This window comes from Thalassophryne amazonica, chromosome 14 (genome assembly GCF_902500255.1).
Source record: "Thalassophryne amazonica chromosome 14, fThaAma1.1, whole genome shotgun sequence".
Classification (NCBI taxonomy): domain Eukaryota; kingdom Metazoa; phylum Chordata; class Actinopteri; order Batrachoidiformes; family Batrachoididae; genus Thalassophryne; species Thalassophryne amazonica.
The window spans coordinates 71,630,912-71,649,344 of NC_047116.1; the positions used below are offsets into that span (position 1 = coordinate 71,630,912).

Sequence of the window (18,433 nt, forward strand, 5' to 3'; positions counted from 1 at the left end):
GGGGATACTGTGGATGAGGTGGATGCTGTGGATGAGGTGGATGCTGTGGATGAGGTGGATACTGTGGATGAGGTGGATGCTGTAGATGAGGTGGATACTGTGGATGAGGTGGATAGTGTAAATGAGTGGATGAGGTGGATGCTGTGGATGAGGTGGATACTGTGGATGAGGTGGATGCTGTAGATGAGGTGGATACTGTGGATGAGGTGGATACTGTAAATGAGTGGATGAGGTAGATACTGTGGATGAGGTGGATGCTGTGGATGAGGTGGATGCTGTAGATGAGGTGGATACTGTAGATGAGGCGGATACTGTAAATGAGTGGATGAGGTGGATGCTGTGGATGAGGTGGATACTGTAGATGAGGTGGATACTGAGGATGAGGTGGATACTGTAAATGAGTGGATGAGGTGGATGCTGTGGATGAGGTGGATACTGTGGATGAGGTGGATGCTGTAGATGAGGTGGATACTGTGGATGAGGTGGATGCTGTAGATGAGGTGGATGCTGTAGACGAGGTTGATACTGTGGATGAGGTGGATGCTGTAGATGAGGTGGATACTGTGGATGAGGTGGATGCTGTGGATGAGGTGGATGCTGTGGATGAGCGGATGTTTTGTATGCTGTGGATGAGGTCGATGAGGAGGATCCTGTGGATGAGCTGGATACTGTGGATGAGCGGATGTTTTGTATGCTGTGGATGAGGTCGATGAGGTGGATACTGTGGATGAGGGGGATACTGTGGATGAGGTGGATGAGGTGGATGCTGTGGATGAGGTGGATACTGTGGATGAGGTGGATGCTGTAGATGATGGGGATACTGTGGATGAGGTGGATACTGTGGATGAGGGGGATACTGTGGATGAGGGGGATACTGTGGATGAGGTGGATACTGTGGATGAGGGGGATACTGTGGATGAGGGGGATGCTGTGGATGAGGTGGATACTGTGGATGAGGTGGATGCTGTGGATGAAGTGGATACTGTGGATGAGCGGATGTTTTGTATGCTGTGGATGAGGTCGATGAGGTGGATACTGTGGATGAGGTGGATGCTGTGGATGAGGTGGATACTGTGGATGAGGTGGATGCTGTGGATGAGGTGGATACTGGGGATGAGGTGGATGCTGTGGATGAGGTGGATACTGTGAATGAGGTGGATGCTGTGGATGAGGTGGATACTGTGGATGAGCGGATGTTTTGTATGCTGTGGATGAGGGGGATACTGTGGATGAGGTGGATGCTGTGGATGAGGTGGATACTATGGATGAGGTGGATGCTGTGGATGAGGTGGATACTTTGGATGAGCGGATGTTTTGTATGCTGTGGATGAGGTCAATGAGGTGGATACTGTCGATGAGGTGGATACTGTGGATGAGGTGGATGCTGTGGATGAGCAGATGTTTTGTATGCTGTAGATGAGGTCGATGAGGTGGATACTGTGGATGTTTTGTATGCTGTGGATGAGGTGGATACTGTGGATGTTTTGTATGCTGTGGATGAGGTGGATACTGTGGATGTTTTGTATGCTGTGGATGAGGTGGATACTGTGGATGTTTTGTATGCTGTGGATGAGGTGGATGGTGTGGATGAAGTGGATACTGTGGATGATGTGGATACTGTGGATGGGGTGAATGCTGTGGATGAGGCAGATACTGTGGATGTTTTATATGCTGTGGATGAGGTGGATGCTGTGGATGAGGCAGATACTGTGGATGTTTTGTATGCTGTGGATGGGGTGAATGCTGTGGATGTGGGGATGCACAGCAGCAGCACATACTGCAGATCTGACCTGACAGGAATACATACATTAGCCATCAGAATACACTCGCAACAAGCATTTAAAAAAATATCATCCCTTAGTTCCTTGCATGTATTATCTGTCACTGGTAGAAAATATTTTGTGATGAAATACCTGAATTAACAAACTGGTCAACCTCTGCAATTTACAAATACAGGGTGTGTCCACCAAAAAAGTGCCACAAAAATAAAGCCATCGATAAGCTATACACTTTTGAATGTGTCATATGTCATCTTGAAGCATAGCTCAGAGAATTTTATCTCTGGTATTCATTTCTAATTCCACCTCAGTTTGTAAGAGTTTTGGCATTCACAAGATGTGCTCAGTATGTGCACCGCTCCTCTTGTTGGCCAGATCTCCCTTTGTTAACATTTTGAACAGTTCTATCAGTTTGAACCAATCCTGTATATTGTCTTTTTGTCTGGAGCTTTTATAACTGCAAAGTGACATTGATAGTGTTGTTGGGTTTAGATGATCGACTTGGTTTCAAAATAAAATTCCACCAGTTTCCCTTTTTGCTTAATTGTAAGCAACATCCTCACTGAATCAGTCTCAAACTACATCAGAAGAAATTCCTCACATGCGTATACCTTGATATCTGAAAAAAAGAACGAAAATCAAAAACAAAACAGAATTCAGATTAGCTATTGCAGAATTACAGTCAAATGATTTTGTGGCACTTTTTTTTGGGACACCCTGTACGATGCATTTAAAAACTTAAAGTTTTTAAAAATATGGTTGTGCTTATGAAGTCATTATCACCCAGTCTGATGCATCAATTAAACATAAAAGTCCAGTTAACTCTCCTAGAAGATGTTAGACCATAATTATTTCCCTCAAATGGTGTGTTATACACTTACAAGATTCATGGTCAGGCAGACAGATGGATGGATGAAAAAGGTAATTCCTGTATACACACCACCAAATTCATGTTGGGGAAGATAAATAAATAGGCAAAATTTCAAACTGGCATACAGTCTGCCTTAAAGCATGTGTCACACCATGACGGATCAAGGAAACGTATCAGGAGGTGATGTAAATTTTGGACAACCATTTGTGTTCATTTTTGTCCTACAAAAGTCCTTCTACCATCCACAAAATGAGTTCCTTGTCAGCTAAAGTAAGCCAAGTCCAGCAAAAAGTTTTGTTCATGCTCAAAATTCTCAGCAAACATCTGCAGGAGAGCTTTCCTGCTGCCAGACTAAAACCAGTATTTTCTATTGATCCATCTACTCTTATAAATACTACTACTGCTTGTACTACTACTACTACTACTAACAACAACAACAACAACAATAATAATAATATTAATAAGTAGAAGAAGAAGAAGATGTTTTACTTTGATTCATGCTGTCCACAGCCAGACAAAAACAATCCAAGCAGACCTTCTCCCTGATGGGGTGAGGTTCTGCTAAACTGGACTTCCATAATCATTACACAGTGGAAAATTAACATATATTTTCCAGACTATAATTTTTTTAAACTAGTTTGGGAGGTCCTAGGACTTATACTATTGAAAAATCACACTTTTGTTGTTAATAACAATTGCTATTATAATAACTGTTTATGTTGGGCTTCCCCAAGAATCAAAGCACACAACAAAATAAAAGTAAACTACAACAATTCACAAAAATTCCAAGAGCTGAAAAAATACAGAAACAAGGTGCAAGTAATGGCCCGGTTACACGGCATACAAATATTCCTGAACAAAGGGGAAAAAGTAAAAAATAAAGTCACAAATCGTTGAGAAAAGGTGGACAAACAAGCTTTATCACAGAATAGCCTGCGAATCAAGAGCACAAAAGGGACGAAAGAGGAACAAAATGAAACCGAAGCTAACGATGATCTCGACACTTTAAACGAAATGCATCTGGAGCCACTGCTGGAACAGTGTGTGTCTGCATCCTTGCGTCCCAGCACTCAGCGCTGGGATGGCTGAGCACCTGAGTCCTGGAGAAACTGTAAACAGAAGTGCGTGATCCGACCCACTATGGAGATCTGTGCACACGTCGGTGGAGCCATCTGTTCTGGTTCCTCGGCCAAAACAAAAGAGGGATCATCTCCTTCATCATCAGAACTCTCTCTGTCTGATGACACGCTACGCACTCTGTATTGCTCCAATTAAAAAAAAAACATAAACGTTGGTGTGCCGTGGTGACTGCTGTATCACTGTATTATGTTTCTAAGCCATATATATTGATTTATAACAGAAAACTGTCAAAAGGGGGATTAAATATGACTGTAAAGATGATTGTATACATCAGAGCAGTAAACTGATCAGTCCGTGTGAACGCTGCACATTGGCTCCCCATGTGTGGTTATTTCCACCAGCTGATCACTGAGCAGCTGATCCACAATGTGAATTCTGCCTTCCAGAACAGCTCTTATATAATCATCTGAATCATCTTCCTGTTGCCACATGTACATAAGGGCTGGATTGTCATTCCTACACTCATAGTGTTATATTTAATAAAAAATAATAAGTGTACGCAGGAGCTGCTGCTGCCGCTGTGTTCAAGTACTGTCGGAAATTACACAACTTTTTTGTTGTTTCAAATTCAGCAGCTGTTTGTGGCAAAATACTTAATTGTATCTACACAAAAGATTATTTCTGCCCTATATAAAGTGCCTGAGCCCAGTGAAGTGTGTTCCCACCTGCACGAACCGTCGCACCAGCATCGTGCATGCCTGCTCGTTGGCGCGATGTTTCGTGGTTTGATCATTGCCCTGAGTTGTACTTTATTCGCACTATGTGTGAAGGGGCCCTAAGTGATGTGTGACTGGGCCCTATATGCCAGAAAATAGGGTACCTACATGACTGTAGCATATCGTAGTACAACCCAGTCTCACTGCATGTCGTGATTCAGCAGCACGAAATATACATTAATCTACTGGTTCAGGATATTGTGACGAAAAGCGCCACATTTTCGTCACGGCAGCACAAATTCATTCTAATCCATTCCGTGATGGCTGCATGAAATTAAAAGTGAAGCGGGGGGGGGGGGGGGGGTGTTAAGGTTAGGGTTGGGGGTAGGAGTAGGGTTAGTAATAGTGAGTTAAAAAAAAAAACCTGTCACGAAAATTTTAATCATTTCGTAAAAAAAACGTGAGACTGGGCTACGTAGTATCACATATGGTGTAAAAGCACTCTCTACAATATTCTGCCAAATTACTGAGACAAAAAAAATAAATAAGACTAAACAGAACCATTACCTCACTGTACAGGGCCTTGTTCCTCTCAGCCAGTAACAGGTCAGGTGTGTCCCACACAAAGCATCCAATACCCTTCATGTAATCAATGTCTTCCTTGTACTTGACCTATAAACAGCCATAAAAAGGATTTCAGAATCAAACATTCCAAAGAACACCTACTGGACTAAAGATAGTAATGTTTGTGTTGAGCCCACATTTCTACAAATTCATAAAGTTCTTCACAATGATAAAATGACAAGGCAGTCACTCACAGTGCTGACGTTAGCATTGACAATTTTGTTGAAGAAGAACTCAGGCCGGTCAGGGATGGACTTCCATGTACCAAGGGAGTTGATGTACTTTTCCCTGTATTTAACCTGAGGTCAGGAGACAGAAAGTACTTTTAAAAAGTACATATAAAAATTTAAAATACAGTTATGACAGTCATGACAGGCAGGTAGCTAATAAATTACTAAATTACTAACCTCGCTGACGTCATCGGTCACTCTGCGGTGGTAGATGATATTCAAAGCATCTTTGACTGTGTGGTAATGACCCTTAGAAAGCTCAAAGGTCTCCTTGTAGCGAAGCTGAACAGCAAAAAGAAATCAAACACAGTATAAATATATACATAGTTTGAATAAAGAGGTGGTGTATGGCCTTTGTAATATTTAATAAAAAATTATTGAAATTAAATTGAGCAACATTAACTAGGTGACCAACTTCCATTAAAGGTTCCCTACATCTCTTGCTTATGGAATGGAACAAGATGGTGCTGCTGTTGAATAGAAAGGAGTTTCAGTGTTTGTGTTGTGGTGCTGTAACTTAAAATGATTAGGCAAATTTATTGGTTGTTCTTGGTGCCCTTTTTATGAATAAAATCATTTAATTAATAATGTTTTAATGTAAACAGGTATAAATCTAACCAGAAGGTTTGAACAGAAGCACCAGACCTTACAAAATGCCGATATTTCATTTCATTTCATTTATTTATTTATTTATTTCATTCATTTAAAAGAAAAAAAACAGAAAAGCAGAAATAACGCATCTCCATTACCAGAATGAAAAGGAGCAGAGAGAAGAACAAGTCTTATATTTTCTGCCCCTTTTTACAATACAATCTTTCAATATCCAGCGTCATTTTTCAACATTATTTAACAGAATGTATTTCTTTAACTTGTCACATACCACTGACTTATTTCATAATTATGACCATTATTAGATTACATCTCTGACAGGTTACATTTTTAAACTTAAAACATTTTATACCCTTATATCCCTTGTTTAAAACACTGATGAAATTGTTTCATAAGGATGGGAGTTGATGAGCATACTCACATCACTGGATTGGAGGTAGGATTTCTTTGCACGGATCAGCAGAGGCGTATCTGCAATGGCAGTATATCTGTGCTTCATCTTTGCATACTGTTCTTTGTATTTGTTCTGAGGAAAGACACAGGTAGTTCAACAACAGCTTGCAAAGGATTGTGTGAAATTATGCTTCTTAAAATTATTACGCAAACTGAACAATTCTGCAAAGATTCACTAAACACAGTGAAAAATCAAGCTCACTGACAAACACAAAGAATATCTGAATAAAGCTTAAAAGAGAATATGCAAGAAAGACTTACATCACTGAAGACCACCTTCATCTTTCTGGCATGGCCCATAGTCGGGGTTTCAACTTCTGGGGTAAAATGCGCTCTCTGCTTAGCAGCCAGATCAGTGTACTGATACTGAGAAAAAGAGAGTACAGAAAATAATGTTGGTCTTCTCTGCAAACGACACACACAAACACATACAATAACATGCCACCTTCTCTGAACTTGCCTTATTAGTAAGCTGCTGGGCCCATTTGGCTCGTTTGATATCTACAGAGTCCAGAGTGGTGCTGATCTTTGCCATGTCTTGTTTGCTCTGTGCTGTGTAGATCATCTGAAGACAGAAAGCAAAAGTTTTGTTCAAGTCTCGACTGAACCAGTCACAGCACATATTTTGACTTATTTCCTGAAACACTGGAGGAAAACTAAAAAAGTCCTTAATGTATCTTAGAAGGGTCATGGTTTGGTGATGCTGTGATGTCCGTTTGCTGTGCGATGAAGTGTTTCATGGAGGTGCTCACTTTGCTCATGTGGGTCTTCAGTTCTGTCACACGCTTGTACTCTGGGGTGTCGAGGACGAGTGTGAAGTTCGCAAGGTTCTTCTTCGCTTCAACAGGATAGCTGATCTAAAGGGTAAATAACAATAAGCACTAATGATCGCTTAGCTGCAGCAACTCAGCATCCATTAAAATGTGATGATGATGCTGTAAAGAGACATTTATTCAAATTATACAAACCCTAAATTTAGAGATGTTGTGGACATGGACCATCTCAGGGGTGTTGTACAAGAAACAGCCAACGCCTCTCATCCACATCAGATCCTCTTTGTATTTCAGCTAAAGACACAACATTTTTAAAAGAACAAAACTACAACAAATAAAAATCAATTTTTGGAAGATTTGAGTCAAATCTAAATTTGACATACATCGCTGGTGATCTCATTGACGTGGGAGTAGTGCATTAGCTCAGGTGTAATGGGCAAGGAGATCAACTGCCCTCTACTGTTGTAGTATTTCTCTTTGTAGCACAACTAGGACAAAAAAAAAAAAAAGAGAAACAAATATTAACACCCTCAAACTATACAACCAGAAATAGAAACATGAAGTATCAGTGAGCAGTTCCATACATCACTGAGGTTCAACTGGTTCTTCTTGACTTGCTTGATTTCAGGAGTGTCATAGGTTGTGTGTATCTTGTCCTTGTGCTTGGCATACTGTTCACGATAAAGACGCTGGAGAAAGGAGAAAGGCAGCATGTCACATAATCTTTTTAAATTTTTAATATGAACATGGCAATGTTTCATCAACAATGGCAGCAGCATGTAATCTTACTTCATTGATGATTTTGTTGGCTTTTCTTGCACTGACAAAGCTGATACCTTCTGGGTGAAGAGTGTAGGACTTAGCCTTTGTCATTTCATGGACCTCCTTGTATTTCACCTAGCCCCCAAAACCGAAAAAGTTAATGTTTCATAAACCTGAATTTAATGTGACTCTTAGTTGGCATTTAAAAATGAAAAATAAATAAATTATTATTATTATTAATAATAATAATAATAATAATAATAATAATAATAATAATAATAATAATAATGACTCAAGTTCACATGGTGAAGTACTTACATCACTTGTGATAATGCTGTTCATCTTAACCTGTTTGATCAGAGGAGTGTCATGGGGAAGAGAGTATCCAGTGGGCATGAAGTTCTTGTTGGCCTCCTTGTACCCGATCTGACAAAATAGGAGAACACTGAAATCTAATGCATGTTAGCTTGAAAAAGATACCAGCGTCTACTCTACTACCATGAAAACAAGGCAATCATTTATCAAAATATTCAAGCTAAACAAATTTTGTAAATAATGATTTTCATTGAGAACATTTATATTTTGTGTTGCAAATTATTATCTTACATCACTCTGGATTTGGTTGGCCAGGCGTGCCCTCTCTATGTCAATGGTGACAGCAGGAGCAGTGTTGGTGCCCTTGATATTGGCATTGTAGTCATAGCGATAGTGTAACTGGAAAACACAAAAAAGAGAACAGGTGTGAAGTGATAAGTCTGTTTATCCATCCATCTGTTGATGTACATGAAGAGCTATCTCTATAATGCTGCGAGAATAATATTTATTGTTGAAAAGTACTATGATTAATCAAATAATGGCCTTAAGAAAATATACAAGTGACAGTTTTTAAAAAATAAATTAATTCAGCAATGAATCCATTGTCTCAGCAGCTGAGTTTTATCTTTTGATCAGTAGTTACATTTAAAGTTAACTGTTTCAGCTTGACAACATTGTGAGGAAATGAAAATGTAAAATGTCACTCACATCACTCAGATTCTGAGAATTTTTCTTGGCTGTCTCATACACTGGAGTCTCCATAACAACAGAAAAGTCCTTCAAAGCCTCCACAGCTTTCGATTTGTACTTGTGCTGGAACAGTACAAAGACACAGCACACAGTATCACTTCTGTCACATCACATGAAAACTGTGGAAAACTAACTTGGTGGAAAGCAGGTGAGGAAATTTACTCAGTGCGGATACACAAAGAAAAAAATGATAAATGTTAACAATAGTAAGAAGAAAGAGCGAAAGCAAATGAAGAAATATGTGAAAATAAGTTGTAACAAGATGTTTGGATATCCTCAAAAGACCATGGCGTACTTATCTAGAGTCCCTTTATTCAGAACGTAGCAACATGATGAGCAAAGAAGAAGAAGAAGAAAAAAAAAATCACGTGACTCATGGTGCCATCTTGGGGCCAAAATAGCATTTGTTGTTAATCTGCATGTAAATCCAGCTATTTTATTTATTTATTGACTGAAAATGCCAGATTGCTGTGCATTCAGAGGCACAAATAGACACAACAAGGGTTTCAAGATGTAGAGATTCCCTCCAGATCTGAATAGAAGAAAAATCTGGGAAAATAAAGTCAGCCATGTGGGATGAAAACCAACATCATTGTCAAAGTTTTGAGAGGTAAATTTAGTGTTCAGTCCCATGTACAGTAAAAAAATAAATAAAACAGTGTTCACTGTTTACTGTTTCAGGACAATGGCTAAATAATTTCCTTCGGGATAAATAAAGTTGATCTTATCTCATCTTATCTTATCAAAGTGTATCACTAAAATGTGTTGTCATGTGGAGTTGTCTTGAGTGAGTTTAATAAATGTTAACACATAAAGCAACTGTCTGTGGTGCGTACTGTTGAAAACGGAGGTATTGATCCCCCTTCAACACAACTCATGACCTTAAGAAGAGACTGATCTAATATTTCCAGCTGGCAGATATTCTATCCATTGATGTTATACCAGTTTTATAATATTTCTGACCAACAGGTGGTGGCCCAACTCAAAATAATCATTAATCAACCAATAGAATTTACTTTTGCTACAAATATTATTGGGTTAAACCTGGTTCTGAAGGTCACCAGCATGTTTGACACGAAGGATCTCTGGTGTGTCCCAGGCATAGCAGCCTATACCCTTCAGGAAATGAAGGTCATCCTTATAGAAGACCTGAAAAGAAAAGACAAACATGCATCAAAAAATCCAAATGAAAAATATTGGATTTGGCAAAATACCAACTTCAAGGTAATTACTCACGTCACTGAGCTGCTCATTAACTTTGCGTGCTTGGGTGAACACTTCCATGTCAGGCATGCATATCCACTGATGCAGATACTTGCGGTAGTGGATCCCACTAACAGTGGACTGAGTGTTACGGGCAGCCATGATCTCCAGCATGTCTGGTGGGATGTGGTTCTTGGCTTTTGTTTTCTCATAGTTCTCCCTGTACAGACGCTGTATCAAGAGGGACGACAGGTTGGTCACACAGGAAAAATAAAATTACTAGAAGAAGCTAAACTTCTGACATTGTGCGGTCTTGTTTTTAAATTTATGCAAATTCAGAGAAATTGGGTCAAGACGTTTAACTTACGTCGAGGATCAGTTTTCCGACTCTGATACAGCGAGCAGTGCCAGGATCATCCTCCAGAGACTTGGGCAGACTGTAAAGTGTTTTGAACTTCTCGTAATCTTCCTTGTACTTCAACTGGATGACAGCAGGATTCAGAGTTGTGTCAGTTAACTCAAATGTAAGCAAAAGCCCAATATGCTAAAATTCCAGAATGCAATTGATTGAAATCAAGGTGAAACTCACATTGCTGAGAATGATCTTTTGTTGTTTTGCGTGTTGCAAGGCTTGCGAGTCATGTGGTATTTGGTAGCTCTTGTCTTTTATTTTATCCCAGACAGCAGTGTAATTTTTCTGTCAATAAAATTCCACATCATTTACAACACAATAATACAAAAATGACTTTGTAGCTCTTGACTGAATAACATCACGACTTACATTGCTGAAGATCTCTTTGAAGTTGTGGCATCTGACATAGTCGTGGGTATCCAGAACAGGGGTGTAAATGTGCTTCTCCTTACGATAAGCCTCCCTGTAGTTCAGCTGTTGATGACAGCTGATTAATTATTCATTTTGGAATTTAGAGTATAAGATTATCGGATAACTTATTCTGTATTACTCACGTCACTGGCCCAGGTGGTACCCAGCACAGCAGTCACATAGACAGGAGTGTCCGTCACAATGGAAAAATTGTTGAAGTCTTTCTTGGCACTCTCTCTGTATTTAAGCTATAAGGGAACAGAATCACACAATCACAGGTCCAAAAACCTAAAAATGGTTGTAAAAACACTGATTTTCAGGTTTTGTGCAAATCCTTTTCAGGGTTACTCACATCACTCTGCAGCTCATAGGATTTTTTCGCACGAAGGATCTCAGGTGTGTCCCAAACATAGCAACCGATGCCCTTCATCCAGTTCAGGTCATCCTTGTAGAACACCTACAAAGTTATAGCAACAAAAACAATCAAAAAGCCTTTAATAATGAAATAAATCAATTAAAAATAAACCACCTTCCCCAGTAAATCGTAAATGGACTGCATTTATATAGCGCTTTTCCATCTGCATCAGATGCTCAAAGCGCTTTACAATTATGCCTCACATTCACCCCGATGTCAGGGTGCTGCCATACAAGGCGCTCACTACACACCGGGAGCAATAGGGGATTAAAGGCCTGTTAAAGGCCAGTACTGTTCTCAACAATTTGTCCAGTCTTGCATATAGTGCGAATCAAGTTACAGCAGTTTATTATGAAGGTGGTCTGTGGATGCCTGTCAAAACAAATTAATGATGCAATTGTTAGACCAGATCATTATTTCTCAGACCTTGGTAATCAATATATTGACTGTATATACTCTGTTGTAAATTGCTTACGTTACTTAAGTGCGTGCGGTGTGTATTTTTCCATTAATCTTTTAGAAACCACGTCACAGTGATTTAATACAAGGAGCATGGGTGAGGACTTACATCACTGAGAATCTCATTGGTCTTGCGTGCACGGATGGCATCTTCCTGATCAGGATGACACGTCCACTCGTGCAGGTAGGTCCGGTAGAGCACGTCACTCAGCATGTCCTGGCATCGCTTAGCTACCTTGTTGGCGATGATGTCATGTGGGATGTGAGTCTTGGCCTTAGTTTGATGGTAGTGCTGATGGTAGAGCCTCTGAAAACAAAACACAGAAGGTTATCAATGCTGCCATTAAGAACAAGCACTAAAATTAAAGCTTTGTGGATTGTGACAAATACTTTAAATAGTCTCTTTCAGACAAACAATTCAAATATTTACAAAATTATGATGTAAAAGTGAAATGTTTCTGTATCTTTTAGCACTGTGCCAAAACTCTGACATCCGTACAAAATATTCAAATAAGGCATTTTTTTAAAAATAAATATTAAAAAGTTTCTGATAAAAATTTATTTTTATTTTAAAGAGCAAACACTAAAAACAAAATCTGTTGTGTTTGGCCATCTTTCACTTTTAAAAATGCATTTCTATTAGTGTTACACAAACTGTCCTGTAGGATTTTTGTTTGTCTGTGTTACACAATTAGATTAATTAATCGGTTTGGTATAAACAACTTGTTACTGATTAATATCTTTTTGGTGGGTCAAATTTCTGTTGAATTTGCTGTTTTTTTCCTACAGATTCTCAATTTAAGCTTGTCACATTTTTTCGTTTGGTGGGTGCCCCGTTGCATCACACAGTAATTGTTGGGGAAAGTGTAGTGACACGGACCCACAACAGGGGGCGCAAATGAACGGTCAATAGATGAGCCAAAAGGTAACAATTTAATGTTGTGAATGTGCACAACGAATATACAGACAATCTCATAATCTGATAGCAGTCAATACACAAAGGTGACGTGTGGGCAGGCTCGAGGATAGAAGACGTCTGTCCTGAGAAGAGCCGGAACCACACGATTTCCACCGCCACCAAACCTGGTGAATACTGGAGCCGCCAAGTCCCGAATTCCCAGGTGATCACCGTCCCCGACTGTCGGATCTGGTACTGCTGGCGAGGAGCACAAACAGTGAGATGTGGGTGTGTGCACACCCAGTAACAAAAACAGTCAGAAGGTGGAAAGTCACCTCCACCTCTAATCACACACTCGTGCAGCTCCTGTCAACCACTTATCTGGTTGGGGTGTGAAGCGAAGCCGTCGCTGATCACACCAAAACGCCAATCCCACAGATAAGGCAACACCCACAGGAAAACGGCTGCAAAGAAGTTCAGACTATAAAGTCAGTGTTAAGTTCAGATACAGCAGAGAATATTACCTTCACAGGTAGATGATATCTCGGGAATGAGGTGGAGATGACGTCCGGGTTTTATGCAGTAGTACGATGAAGTGTAGATGGGTGACAGCTGTCATGAGATAATGAGTGACAGCTGTCACCCCCGGCTGTGTCCGTGGCGGCAGCGCCCTCTCGTGCCTGAAGCCCGCACTTCAGGCAGGGCGCCCTCTGGTGGTGGGCCAGCAGTACCTCCTCTTCTGGCGGCCCACACAACAGGACCCCCCCCCTCAACGGGCGCCTCCTGGCGCCCGACCAGGCTTATCCGGGTGACGGCGGTAGAAATCGGCCAGGAGGGCCGGATCCAGGATGAAGCTCCTCTTCAACCAGGAGCGTTCTTCGGGTCCATACCCCTCCCAGTCCACCAAATACTGGAACCCCCGGCCCATTCAACGGACGTCCAGGATCCGGCGCACTGTCCAAGCCGGCTCCCCGTCAATGATCCGGGCAGGAGGCGGCGCCGGACCGGGAGCACAGAGGGGTGAGGTGTGGTGTGGTTTCAATCTGGACACATGGAAAACCGGATGGATCCGCAGTGAAGCCGGGAGTTGGAGCTTCACTGCGGCAGGGCTGAGGATCTTGAGGATTTTAAATGGTCCAATGTACCTGTCTTTCAACTTAGGTGAGTCCGCTTGGAGGGGGATGTCCTTCGTTGATAACCACACCTCCTGCCCGGGCTGGTATGCAGGGGCCGGGGACCGCCGGCGGTCTGCATGGGCCTTAGCCCTCGTCCGGGCCTTTAACAAGGCAGAACGGGCGGTGCGCCACACCCGACGGCACCTCCGCAGGTGGGCCTGGACCGAGGGCACACCGACCTCTCCCTCCACCACGGGAAACAATGGGGGCTGGTACCCCAGACACACCTCAAATGGGGAGAGGCCGGTGGCAGAAGACACCTGGCTGTTATGTGCATACTCGATCCAGGCCAGATGGTTACTCCAGGCCGTCGGGTGCGCGGATGTCACACAGCGGAGGGTCTGTTCCAACTCTTGGTTGGCCCGTTCTGCCTGTCCGTTCGTCTGTGGGTGGTACCCGGACGAGAGGCTCACGGTGGCCCCCAGTTCTCTGCAGAAACTCCTCCAGACTTGAGAGGAAAACTGGGGACCACGATCCGAGACTACGCCAGTTGGTATCCCATGCAGACGGACGACGTGGTGGACCAGGAGGTCTGCTGTCTCCTGGGCGGTTGGGAGCTTCGGGAGGGCCACAAAGTGGGCCGCCTTGGAGAATCGGTCCACTATCGTGAGCATGGTGGTGTTGCCCTGGGACGGCGGGAGGCCCGTGACGAAATCCAGGCCGATATGGGACCAGGGGCAATGAGGCACAGGAAGCGGCTGGAGAAGGCCTTGGGACCTCTTGTGGTCTGCCTTGCCCCTGGCACAGGTGGTGCAGGCCTGGATATACTCCCGGACGTCGGCCTCCATAGACGCCAACCAGAAGCGCTGCCGGACAACTGCAGCGGTCTTTCGCACCCCTGGATGACAGGAGAGCTTGGAACCGTGACAGAAGTCCAATACTGCAGCTCTGGCCTCTGGTGGGACGTACAGTCGGTTCTTCGGCCCAGTTCCGGGATCCGTGCTCCGTGCCAGGGCCTCCCGGACGGTCTTCTCCACATCCCAGGAGAGGGTGGCCACGAGAGTGGACTCCGGAATGATGGGCTCCGGTGGATCCGACAGCTCAGTTTTGACTTCGTCTTCATGTACCCGGGACAAGGCATCCGATCTCTGGTTCTTGGTCCCGGGGCGACAGGTGATCCGGAACTCAAAATGTCCAAAGAACAGTGACCAGCGGGCTTGCCTGGGGTTCAGCCACCTGGCGGTCCTGATATACTCCAGGTTACGATGGTCAGTGAAAACCGTGAACGGCACAGACGCTCCCTCCAACAGGTATCTCCACTCCTCAAGAGCCTCTTTCACCGCAAGGAGTTCCCGATTGCTGACGTCATAGTTCCGTTCAGCGGGGGTCAACCTGCGAGAAAAGTAGGCACACGGGTGAAGAACCTTATCGGTCTCTCCGCTCTGGGATAGCACGGCTCCTATCCCTGAGTCAGAGGCGTCCACTTCAACCACAAACTGGCGGCTAGGGTCGGGCTGCACCAGAACTGGTGCAGACGAGAACCGGTGTTTCAACTCCTTGAACGCGGCTTCGCACCGATCCGACCAGGTGAAGGGGACTTTTGGAGAGGTCAGGGCTGTCAGGGGGCTAACTACCTGACTGTAGCCCTTAATGAACCTCCTGTAGAAATTTGCAAAGCCGAGGAACTGTTGCAGCTTCCTGCGGCTTGTTGGTTGGGGCCAATCTCTCACCGCCACAACCTTGGCCGGATCAGGGGCGACGGAGTTGGAGGAGATGATGAACCCCAGGAAGGACAAAGAGGTGCGGTGAAACTCACACTTCTCGCCCTTCACAAACAGCCGGTTCTCCAACAACCGCTGCAGGACCTGACGTACATGATGGACATGAGTCTCAGGGTCCGGGGAAAAGATGAGTATGTCATCCAGATATACGAAGACGAATCGGTGCAGGAAGTCCCGCAAGACGTCGTTTACCAATGCTTGGAACGTCGCGGGGGCGTTAGTGAGGCCGAACGGCATGACCAGGTACTCAAAATGACCTAATGGGGTGTTAAATGCCGTCTTCCATTCATCTCCCTTCCGGATCCCAACCAGGTGATACGCATTCCTAAGGTCCAGTTTGGTGAAAATTTGGGCTCCATGCAGGGGCGTGAACACTGAATCCAACAGGGGTAAAGGGTATCGATTACGAACCGTTATGTCGTTCAGCCCCCTGTAATCAATGCATGGACGGAGTCCGCCATCTTTCTTGCCCACAAAAAAGAAACCTGCACCCATCGGGGAGGTGGAATTCCGGATCAGCCCGGCAGCTAATGAGTCCCGGATGTAGGTCTCCATTGATTCGCGCTCAGGACATGAGAGGTTGTACAGCCTGCTGGATGGGTACTCAGCACCCGGGACCAAATCAATGGCACAATCGTATGGACGGTGCGGGGGAAGGGTGAGCGCCAGATCCTTGCTGAAGACGTCAGCAAGGTCGTGGTACTCAACCGGCACCGCCGTCAGATTGGGAGGGACTTTAACCTCCTCATTAGCATTTACACCGGGAGGAACCGAGGATCCTAAACACTTCCGGTGGCAGGTTTCGCTCCACTGAGTCACAACCCCAGACGGCCAATCAATCCGGGGATTGTGTTTAATCATCCATGGGAAGCCCAAAATCACGCGGGAGGTAGAAGGAGTTACAAAAAACTCAATCTCCTCCCGGTGATTCCCAGACACTACCAGGGTTACAGGTAGTGTCTTGTGTGTGATAAAAGGGAGAAGAGTGCCATCTAGTGCTCGCACCTTCACTGGCGAAGAAAGCGCCACCAGAGGGAGCCCTACCTCCCTTGCCCATCTGCTATCCAGCAGATTCCCTTCTGACCCCGTGTCCACCAGTGCTGGGGCTTGAAGGGTTAAATCCCCGCTCAGGATTTTAACTGGGAGTCGTGTTGACAGATGTGTATGACCCACGTGAATGTTTTGACCCCCCCTCAGCCCAGTCTCTAAGGGCGGGCGTTTGTGTTTTGACCGTTTGAGGCAGTCTCTCTGCTGATGCTCACTCGAGCAGCAGACAAAACACTCCCCGCGGACCAGCCTCCTCTGTCTGAATGTGGCCCTGCTCGTGTCCCTAGCACCGTCAGCAATGGGAGCTGTAGCCACACGGAGCGCTGTGGCTGTGGAGCGTGGGGAAGACGGCTCTCTTTCGGACCCGGGAGGAAGAGGGATGGCTTGTGCCTGACCACGCCCTTCGCCTCGCTCCCGTCGGTGTTCTTCTAACCGATTGTCCAATCGTATAACCAAATCGATAAGCTCAGCCAAATCCCGCGGTTCCTCCTTAGCCACCAGGTGCTCCTTCAGGACCGACGACAGTCCGTTTACGAAGGTGGCGTGGAGCGCAGTCATATTCCAGCCGGATCTCGCAGCCGTGATGCGGAAGTCGACTGCATATTCGGCTGCGCTGCGGCGCCCCTGTCTCATTGACAGCAGCACGGTAGACGCGGTTTCGCCTCTGTTAGGGTGATCAAAAACAGTTCTGAGCTCCCTCACAAACCCAGTATAAGAGGCGAGGAGCCGTGAACTCTGTTCCCAAAGCGCTGTAGCCCAAGCGCGTGCCTCGCCTCGAAGCAAATTAATCACGTAAGCCACCTTGCTGGCGTCAGACGTGTACATCACGGGACGTTGTGCAAAGACGAGCGAACACTGCATAAGAAAGTCCGCGCACGTCTCCACACAACCTCCGTACGGCTCTGGGAGGCTTATGTATGCTTCAGGGGATGGTGGGGGGGGTCGTTGAATGACCAGTGGAATGTCTATATTCGGCACCGGGTCGGCAGGAGGAGGAGCTGCAGCAGCGCCCTGAGCGCGCGCTTCCACCTGCGCGGTGAGAGCCTCCATCCTGCGATTAAGGATGACGTTTTGCTCGGTTATCAGGTCCATCCGAGCGGTAAAGGTGGTGAGGATGTACTGCAACTCACCAATCACACCTCCAGCCGACGCCTGCGCACCCTGCTCTTCCATTGGCTGTCCAACAGATGGCTGACGCCCCTCGGGATCCATGACGTTGGCCGAGATATCCTGTTGGGGAAAGTGTAGTGACACGGACCCACAACAGGGGGCGCAAATGAACGGTCAATAGATGAGCCAAAAGGTAACAATTTAATGTTGTGAATGTGCACAACGAATATACAGACAATCTCAGAATCTGATAGCAGTCAATACACAAAGGTGACGTGTGGGCAGGCTCGAGGATAGAAGACGTCTGTCCTGAGAAGAGCCGGAACCACACGATTTCCGCCGCCACCGAACCTGGTGAATACTGGAGCCGCCAAGTCCCGAATTCCCAGGTGATCACCGTCCCCGACTGTCGGATCTGGTACTGCTGGCGAGGAGCACAAACAGTGAGATGTGGGTGTGTGCACACCCAGTAACAAAAACAGTCAGAAGGTGGAAAGTCACCTCCACCTCTAATCACACACTCGTGCAGCTCCTGTCAACCACTTATCTGGTTGGGGTGTGAAGCAAAGCCGTCGCTGATCACACCAAAATGCCAATCCCACAGATAAGGCAACACCCACA

The 18,433-nt window shown here is 44.7% G+C and overlaps 1 protein-coding gene across 1 annotated transcript in view; it reads right to left on the reverse strand.

Annotated features, from left to right (window-relative positions):
- LOC117524088 (nebulin-like) overlaps positions 1–18,433 on the reverse strand; it is a 267,815-nt gene that overhangs the window by 126,639 nt on the left and 122,743 nt on the right. The window contains 22 exon segments of the mRNA XM_034185819.1: positions 5,013–5,117; positions 5,264–5,368; positions 5,477–5,581; positions 6,330–6,434; positions 6,623–6,727; positions 6,822–6,926; positions 7,114–7,218; positions 7,330–7,428; positions 7,518–7,622; positions 7,719–7,823; positions 7,924–8,031; positions 8,215–8,322; positions 8,503–8,610; positions 8,920–9,024; positions 10,006–10,110; positions 10,198–10,395; positions 10,532–10,645; positions 10,754–10,861; positions 10,946–11,050; positions 11,131–11,235; positions 11,340–11,444; positions 11,971–12,168. Coding sequence (XP_034041710.1) covers positions 5,013–5,117; positions 5,264–5,368; positions 5,477–5,581; positions 6,330–6,434; positions 6,623–6,727; positions 6,822–6,926; positions 7,114–7,218; positions 7,330–7,428; positions 7,518–7,622; positions 7,719–7,823; positions 7,924–8,031; positions 8,215–8,322; positions 8,503–8,610; positions 8,920–9,024; positions 10,006–10,110; positions 10,198–10,395; positions 10,532–10,645; positions 10,754–10,861; positions 10,946–11,050; positions 11,131–11,235; positions 11,340–11,444; positions 11,971–12,168 — 2,511 coding nt within the window.